Source organism: Desmodus rotundus, chromosome 3 (assembly GCF_022682495.2).
Source record: "Desmodus rotundus isolate HL8 chromosome 3, HLdesRot8A.1, whole genome shotgun sequence".
Taxonomy (NCBI): domain Eukaryota; kingdom Metazoa; phylum Chordata; class Mammalia; order Chiroptera; family Phyllostomidae; genus Desmodus; species Desmodus rotundus.
In genome coordinates, this window is record NC_071389.1 from 152,395,381 (window position 1) to 152,404,900 (window position 9,520).

At 48.4% G+C, this 9,520-nt stretch overlaps 1 protein-coding gene across 1 annotated transcript in view; it reads right to left on the reverse strand.

Moving 5' to 3' along the window:
- Window positions 1–6,597, reverse strand: part of ACVR1B (activin A receptor type 1B) — a 35,045-nt gene extending 28,448 nt beyond the window's left edge. The window contains exon 1 of the mRNA XM_053921471.2: window positions 6,401–6,597. Coding sequence (XP_053777446.1) covers window positions 6,401–6,491 — 91 coding nt within the window. The 5' untranslated portion in view covers window positions 6,492–6,597. The remainder of the gene's footprint in view (window positions 1–6,400) is intronic.
- Window positions 6,598–9,520: the final 2,923 nt, after the last annotated feature.

Here is a 9,520-nt window from a genome sequence, read left to right on the forward strand (position 1 = left end):
GCCAGCTGGAGCATCTCTGCCCTCCTCTTCTGCGGCCAGCTGAGAAAACTCTGCTTTCAAAGGGCCAGCTCCATTAGGTTCTATCCACCATAAGTCTCCCTGTTTGAAAATCAACTGATTTGGGGCCTTAATTACATCTGCAAAATCCCCTCACGGTGGTACCTAGATTCACGTTGGACTGAGTAAGCGGAAGACGGGGCATACACCAAAGGCTGGGATCTTGGGGGGGGGGGGGTAAAGGATGGGCTGTGCTTGGCAGAATCGCCTTATATTTTCTCTCTCTATTATCTATCTCAACCTCCAAAGGTGGCCTTCATGAAAAAAGGCATTTTTGTCTCCCTTTGCTTGCCGTAAACACCAGCGTTTAGAACATGGTGGGTGCTCAGTCAGCGTGTTAAAGGAATCTTTAGATCGCCATGGTTCTCCCCCTCCCTCTCCATAGGCACGTGTGTGTGTGTGTGTGTGTGTGTTTAGCTTATTTACAGGCTGAATATGGGACTTCTAACTGTACACGTTAAAATTCTGTTTCAGTGAAACCATTAGGAGCCCTGGGAATTCCATGACATAATTTTCTCTCTGCCACAATTATCTGAACAGCTTTAACAAAATAGTTAATCCTCATCAGTCATCAATTCCATACTTGTGAATCTGCCTACTTGCTAAAATTTATTCGCAAACCCAAAACCAATACTCTCGGTGCTCACGGTCACTCACGGACACGCACCAAGTGGCTGTCAGCGTGGCGTGTGCACATGTGCGAACGCCTGTGCCCACCGTTCCGACTGAGGGGGAACAGGACCACGCTCTGCCTGCTTGTTCAGCTCCTTACCCTGTGCGTATGCTGCCTTCCACGGTCTGTTTAGTGCCATGCGCTTCGCCTTTTTGTGTTTTTTGTTGTTGTTGTTGTTGTTGTTGTTGTTGTTGTTGTTGGTGGTGGTGGTGGTGGTGGTGGTGGTGGTGGTGGTGGTGGTGGTGGTGGTGGTGATGGTGATTTCAGTTTCAAGTTGCCCCCAAGAGCAGTGCTGAAATGCTAAAAACATCGATGTGCCTTACAGAGAAAATACGTGTATCCGATAGCGTTGTTCAGGCATGCATTACAGCGCTACTGGCCTTGAGCTCAGTAGTACATAGTCAGCGATACACATTATACAAGGCGTCTTTAAATAGAACCACACAGAAGACAAGGTTAGGTACTGGTCAGTTGATGAAAATGTTGGGACCAGCGGCTCACAGGAGCCTAACCCTGTGCTTCTCCTCGGAGCAGTGGTCCGGAACTCACTAATTCAGCGCTGGAGGTGACTTTGTAGAGCACACCACCACCACCAAGGAGCTGACTGTAACAGCCCCAACTTACAGACGGACGAATGGAGGTGAGCCCGCTGTGAAAGGGCAGCTCCTGGCACACTCTAGCACATCATCATTTTCTTTCTTTCTTTTTTTTAAAGATTTTATTTGTTTTTAGAGTGGAAGGGAGGGAGACAGGGAGAGAAACATCAATGTGCAAGAGATACACTGACTGGTTGCCTCTCTTGGGCCGCAACCCAGGCATGTGCCCTGACTGGGAATGGAACCGGAAACCTTTTGGTTTGCAGGCCAGCACTCAGTCCACTGAGCCACACGAGCCAGGGCCATATTATCATTTTCTTCACAGCATTCGTGACTGATTTGTGTTTACTTATTTATTTTCAGTCTAAGCCACTTCAATTTTAAGTTCCATTACCGTTAGAGATTTAGGGATCTTTCTCCATCTTGCCCTCTGCTATCTCCCCATGTCAAGAACTATTTCAGATACATACCCACCTGAATGAATAAAAAGTTTTCCTACACGTAATTGTGTTAACATTAGGGTTGACCGATACTATAAAGGGAAAGGCATTTACTTTTATTATGTTAAATTCAATATATTAAGCCAGACAAATGCAAGCTTAAGTTTAAGTGGAGAGAGAAGAAAACCAAAAGAACCCCACAGCTGCCTGAAGTAGCCCTGTCTGAAAGCCAGAGAGCAGGTTAGATCACCTGGGACGGAAACTTCACAACTAAACCCTGGCAACTCTACAGAGTAAGGGAGAGAAAGATATATTCTGCAACAGTAGTTTTGTCTGGTGTTACATTTATCCATGATGGAGAAGCCAGCAGGCAGAGAGAACAGACGAGGGCAGAGATGGTGCCTCTGGAGCCCAAGTTCTGGTTAAATTTGTGTGTGAGAGAGAAGAGAAGAGAGAGAGAGAGAGAGAGAACACTGAGGTGAGCAAACCCCCAGAGCAGGTATTCAAACCTGGCCAGGAGGCACTGCCTGCAGAGTGAGAGTGTGCACGCCTGTGGGGGACTGTCAGGTCTGAGCAGCCGATTCCCTAAAAGGTTTTGGCAATCCCAGTCTAGGCGGAACTGATGGGCTAGCAGCGGGGCTGGTGAGAAAGGGGACTGGAGGATTTCCGTTGTGTAAACACAGAGAGGGGAATGAGATAAGACCCCCTTAGTTCAACCCCTACTACAACAGACAAATAACACAAGGATTCAAGACACAGAGGCGGGATTCCAGAACTACTGCTCACTGCTGCTCCGAGCAAAAACTGAACAGTAAACAATAAGGATTTCAAAATTAAAACAAAAGAGCCACTTCAGTATTCTAATTTAACCTTCAGAAATAAAGAACATCTAAAGCGCCATGAACCCAGAATTCCATTCCACCTCAACACCCCGTACTCCCGGCTATTATGAGAACAGACTGCAACGCAATGCAGCTCAGGCTCCCAAATGCAACAGGCGGCTTCAGCAGGACACGCCGAAAGGAAAGCAGCAGCGGGCCTCCTCTCCCGTCTTCTGATTCATATTTCGGTAGCAAGGTTACAATTAGCTCACCAGTGGAGAATAAACCTATTTAGAACACAGCAGTCCACCTGAAAGACACAATCAACTAAAAAGGTTTTTAGGGGACAGTGAAGTGCCGCTTCTTCCTGTACTGCCTGCAGGTTCCCAAGGTCCTTTCGGATGAAGTCCTCAGTCTCACCTTCCTGTGTTCACAGGCACCAATCCGGCCACTTCGCTCAGCCTCCATGCTCTTATGTAACATTTACATAGTGCCATAAACCTACCCAGAGTTGTGTAAGAATTAAAACGTTGCCAAACCAATAAAGCCTAAAGCAGGTCACTCCCTTCAGCCTGCCTTTGATTATTAGCACAGGTATGCTGCCTGGTCTAGATGTCGGAGCCTGTCAAAAGACAGAAATTAACCTGAGGAAACCTGACACATCTACAAAAATGCACAAATAAGAAGAAATTAACCACACGGCGACCACGTGGTGCTTCTATCAATCCCGAGAGTATGTTATCCTGCCCCACAAGATAAAAAGTAACCCAACGTTGCTTGTTCACTGAAGTCAGAAACTATGTCTAAAAATACCTCCCAGCCAACTGGCTATCGGTTAAGTCAGTCTCACAAATGTCCCCATCAGAGTGACATGAATTATTTCCTTACTTTACAGAGGAGACACTGAGGCAGTCACAGTACAGCTAAGTGACTTAAAGACAACCTGTAAGGGAACGAAATTCTGGGGCTGGAAAGCAGTCTCCTCCCTCTAGCTCTAACCTTTAACCAGAGTAGCCATTTTCTTATGTTCCAATCACATCTGTTCCAGGAGCCCTTTTAGCAAAACTAATCAGAGATTCTCTTTTCCGCTACAAGAGTTCTCTTTCACTGTACTTCAAAACTATGTCCACTGAACAAAATTACAAGACTTGGCTTGAAATAAGATTTTCAGCCTGTTCAGAGAAATTCAAAATGTTCCTATCAAAACCTCAAATGTCACTTTTGTTGCTTTTGCCTTAAGAAATGAATGTCTTCTGCCACTAACTAATGCAATTTTACACTTTTAAATACTAATGTGAAAATTCCAAAGCTCAGCTTTAAAACCTGGGTCACCTATCAAGTGGATGCTGTTTATAACCTAGAAGTCATTCTCCTTATCGCTGGCCTTCTACTAAGTCAAAGTTAATTCACTGATTAACAGAAACACCTACCCTTGCCGCCCTCAGGTCCCGTCCCAAGAACCAGGCATCAGGGCTGCCCAGCTCTGCCACTCCCCCGGCCCTCCCAGGGAAGCCACACAGATTGCAGGGGAGGAAGGCAATCAACTTCTTGTTATCCTCAGCCTCTAGGTTCCCAGAACTGACGTTTTACTTTAAGCCTTTTGCAACAGTGGTCTCTGTAGCATGCGCTATTGGCAACTAGATGTGTCCCGGAAAAAACTGCAGTGTCTGGCCAAGAAGTTTAAAGGCCTTCGAGAATGTTTGCTGGACACACAACCTAATTTCCAATTTACCAAAAAAAGAAACTAATTCCCTATTATGACCACCCATTTCACCCCAACAAACATCCATTTTAGGATGGTTACCAAAAGAAAAAAAAAAAAAGAACTCTGCCCCATTCAGAGCCAGTCGGATTATCAATTAAACATTCTTAACTAGGCTCGCAGCAAGAACAGCCCCACAGACACCACACCACGTCAACAGGGAAACGGCTGTTAAAAATCCTGCACACAGTAGGGACAGGATAAAAATTCCCATGAAAGGGATTTAAAGACTTCTTCAGACACATATCAAATGACAAACCTTAAGTCCAAGTCTCCCTATTTATTACCCACTAGAGAAACAATAGTATGTTACACTTTCCAAAAACATGGCCCACAATAAGGCCCAGCAGACATCATTCAGGAAAACCATGATCTTACCACAGATGTCAGGCTGTGCTCACGCACTTCACTGTGTTGATCGAACCACAGCCTACCAGCCATGCTCAGAGCAGCAAGACCCCGGAACACACACGAGGTGCTTACCAGAAGTATTAGGCAGTGAACAAAGACCCCACTGCACAGGCTACACCACTGGAAACAAGTATCAAAGCTGAAGATAATGAGCTTGTCTTTGAGACGCCAAAGTGGGATGATGTCTTTTTTTTTGATTGTCTGGCTTATTAAAGGAGACTGAACCCACCTGAGAATCATTGTTTTTCGTGGAGAGGAGAGCCACAGTACACACTTGACCTCCCACTGCTGGGAGGCCAGGGGCTGCTGAGAACCCACAGCAGCAGGCTTTGTAATACATCAGAGCATATACATCCCGATAGTCTCTCCCAGATCCATCTGTGGGTCAATAATCACTTCAATACAACTGCCAAATATAACCTTCATCTGCTACCCCAATGCCAAAACACAGTGGAGACAACTCTCTTAAATTAAACATTTTAGGGTTTCATCTGCTCTTCTCAGCCCCGCAAAGCCTGATAAACACACCCAGTTAAGGGTGCCACAGAAAGGTACCCACCTATATAGTGGGACGGGTGGGGGTGGTATGGGCAGCAGAGGCTGTGGGGGTTGGAAGGTGAGGGGTGGGGGAGGGTTAGGGAGTGTGGGGCGGGGGAAGGGCCAGTAAGAGGGGTGGTGTGGGAAGGTAAATAAGTACTGACCAAGGGCCAGGGAGCCGGTCCAGTGGTGGGATCTTTAAATAATCCTGGGGGTTGGAGCCTGGTTCTAGGATTTCACCTGAAAGGCATCCACAAAGTGAGCAACTGAATGGGCCCCCTGGGGTGGGGTGGGGGAGGCGAGATGGAAAGCAAATACACCTAGATGCAGATTAACCATTCTGGAACTAGGTTTCCTAGGGTTAGAGAGATTCCAAAGGCAAACTCCAAAACGGCTGAGGGGCCTGTTCGTCCCACTTCCTCCAAAGAGCTTCCACACTGCATGTGTATTGGCGGTGGGGGGTGGGGGGGGTGCCCCACCGAACTCAAGGGACTGGGTGAAGGGGAAATGTGACTCCCTTTCCCAGAACACGAGGGAGGAAGGAGAGGGAGGGGAAGAGACGCCCCGAGTGCAGGATCTGAAGGAAAGGTTAGAGACCCCTTCGCCTATCATCTGAGATGCGCAAGGACTCTCAGCATCAGGATACCTCGGAAAGCAAAGACCTCATCGCCCCAGCCCCACGATCTTGGCGGGAGAAAGGCATCCCCCAGGAGCATCTGGAGGGAGAGAATGAAGACCCCCGCCCCTGCCCAAGCGGAGGGGAAGAAACATGATCTCCACATTTTGGGGAAGAAACCCGCACTCCCCTCTATAGAACATCAAGGTGCTGGGAGCGCGACCCCCAAGAGCTCCCCGAATTAGCTGCGCCTGGAAGAGGGCTCGGGTCCCCAGGGGCCCGGTGTGAGCTCGGTCGCGGCTGGGCGGCCAAGCCCAGGGGGGTCAGGAGAAGCCACTGGGGGTCACCCCGACTCCTCCGCGCCCCCCTCCCGGCCATATTGTGCGCGTGGGGAGGGGGCGCGCTGTAGCCCGGGCGCCGCGGCTCCAGGCCTCGCCCTCGCCCGGCCCTCTCCATCCCGGCCTCCGCCCCCCTCCCCGAGACTCACCCTGGATCCCCCGGGGCCCGGACCCGCCGCTGCCGGCGAGCAGAAGGACGACTAGGGGGAAGAAGGAGGAGGCTCCGGCCGACTCCGCCATAGTAACCACCGCCGCCGCCGCCGCCGCCGCAGCCCAGCAGCGCCCAGCGCGCGCGCGCGCGCCCCCGGCGCCTCCCCTCCTCCCGCGGCCCGGCTCCCGCCTCCCGCTCCTCCGCCCGGCGCCCGCACGTGCGCTCCCGGCGGAGCCGGCGCCGCGGCCGCCGCGCGCGCCCCCGAAGGGCGGGGCCGGGTGCGCGCGGGCGCCCGCCTTAAAGGGGAGTGTCCCTGTTAAAGGGGTAGGAGGGGTGCGCCCCTGGCCCTCCTTACCAGCGGGTGAGAGCGCGGCGCAGAGGAGGCCAAGCAGAACGCGCATCCTTCGCCCTCCCTACATCCCACTCACGGCAGGTTATCTTATCAGCACCGGCCACCTCCCTGCATCCAACGTTTGAAGAGTCCTGTGTGTTTTCTGGTTCCCTTCATCCCTACTGCCCATCCTCTAGCCCCATCCTGTCCCAGCGGGATCATTGCAACCGTCTGCTACCTGCTGTCCCCACTGGAATCCTCTGAACGCCCAGCAACCTCTATGATCAATCATGGGATGCCCCTTTTCCGAACGTATGAAAGATTTTTGTCAAATTGATTTAAGAGAGAGAGAAAAATACCAACTTGTTGGTCCACTAATTTATGCATTAATTGGTTGATTCTTGTATGTGCTCTGACCGGGGATGGAACCTGTAATTTTGGGGTTTGGGACTAGCTCTAACCAACTGAGCTACCCGGGAGGGCCTGTTTATTGACAGTACTCAATCTCCGTAAGGGTGCTAATGAGGCGCCCCCATTCTGCTCCTAGGTAAAACCTTTTTGGTAAACAATTTGGCATTATCTATCAAATACCCGAAAATATTCTTATCCACTGACCTGGTATTCTCCCCTGTCTTCAAGAAATAATAGAGAGCAAATGCTTACAAAAAGTTTTAATTGTCGCATGTTTATCGTTGTAAAAGGCTAGAAACGTAAGTAGGCAATAATAGAAGACAAAAAAATTATGGCCCAGCCACATGATGGAGTATTATTTAGTAATTAAAAATTATGTTTATAACAAATAATGAAGTTAGAAAATGTTAAATGATTGATAATGGTAAATGAGATCATGGTAAATGCAAAAGCAAAATACAAAACTGTTTGCAGTATTATTCTAATTTTATTGGTACTGTATATCTGTATGGAAAAAAGACCCGAAGGAAATTACCCAATATTATCAGTAGTTATTGCCAGGATAATTTTTTACTTTTTCTTTAAACATTTCAGTATTTCTAATTATTTTACAAATAAACAAGTGTTACTTTCAAATTTAGGGGAATGCTTATAAATGGCAAAATCACCTATAACTTTCTAAAAAGAATTCACTTTCTTTAACGTGAGAAAGAGATTGGAATTTTGAAAACGGCAAGGTTCTGGATCTGAATCCTCCTTTTCTTCCTAACTGACTGTGAAAACATGGGCAAGTTTTTTAACTTCTCGAAGCCCAGCTTTACTGTTTGCGATCCAGGGGTGGAGATGACCAAAGGGTAAAAGGAGGAGCTTCTCAAATGGAGTCTTCACTGAGTAAATTGTCACCAACCTGAAGAACGCCCAGCCTCCCCAGAAAAAAAAAAAAAAAAACCCCAAGATTGCAGACACACTCCACACACGCGCGCGCACACACACACACACGCGCGCAAAGTCATACAGAGACGCTGTCTACAAGTGGGTCAGTGTAGCTAGATGAGTAAACACCTTATTTTTACACTGCTCTCCCTCACCCCCACCCCCAATGGGCAGCTCCCTTCTCTAATCCATTAAACTGGTCTCCCAGACTCTGCACTACCCACCCCCTAGGGCTCCCAGCTGTGGCGGGCACAGCACTAGGTGACTGTGTTAGTTTCCTAGGGCTGCCGTAAGGCCACAAATTGGGTGGCTTAAAATAACAGAAATGTATTCTCTCATAGTTCTGGAGGCTAGAAATCTGAAACCAGGGTGTCAGCAGACCCATGTTCTCCCTGAAGTCTCTAGGGAAGAATCATTCCTTGTCTCTTCTAGTTTCTGGCAGTTCCCAGAATCCTTAGTGTTCCTTGGCTTGTGGAAGCATAACTTCAAGCTCTGCCTTCATCTTCACGTGGTCGTCTTCCTCTGTGTCTATCTCTGCCCGAATTTCTATCCTTACAAAGACACCTGTCACTGAATTAGGGCCCACCCTAATCCAGTATGAGTCCACGTAACTTTAACTCTATTACACATGCAGATATCCTAGTTCCCCATGAGATCATATTCACAGGTTCTGGGTGGACGTAAATTTGGGGGACACTATTCGACACGGTGCATTCAGCATCAGGATACTCATGGGGAAGGGAAGGGAAAGCTGCGCTCTCAAGAGCACATCTCCAAGTCCCAGGGGAAGGGTCTAGTCTTTCCTAAACCTTACTAAGTGCTGCCACTGTGGCAGCAAGACCAAGAGTCCCAGAGGGGGTCTGGGGTAGCTTTACTCCTAGATAGCAAGGTCAGCCACATACCTGAATACACAGCTCAGGGAACCAGACCACCAGGTCCACAGATCAAATGCCACCTCAGTCAGCTCCCCTGCTAGCATTTGACTTGAGCAAGATATTTTTCCTCCCTAAACCTTGATTACTTACCTGTGAAATGGAGCTGATAATAGTTCTATCTCACAGAGATGTTGTGGGAATGGATAAAGATACTGTATGTAAAGCACCTAGCATAGTCTCTGACACAGAGGAGGTGATATAAAAAGAATAGCTATTCTTATTATGATGATTTGACCTTTACTACAATCCTGTGAAGTGGCTGAGGCATGTCAGGGTGTGCACAGTTTATGGGTGAGGCAACTGAGACCGCAGCAAGGTAAGCGACTTGCCCAGGCTCACGTATAATTAAGTGTTGAAGCCACAGCCTGCTGTTCCCGTACTTATTCAGCATTAAAATATCTCATGCTTTTACAGGGACTGGTCTTCAATATCCAGCTACAGATGGGAAATTAGACTTGATACGGTGGGGGAGGGAGGTTAGTTATATCCTTCACACCCTATTCCTGAA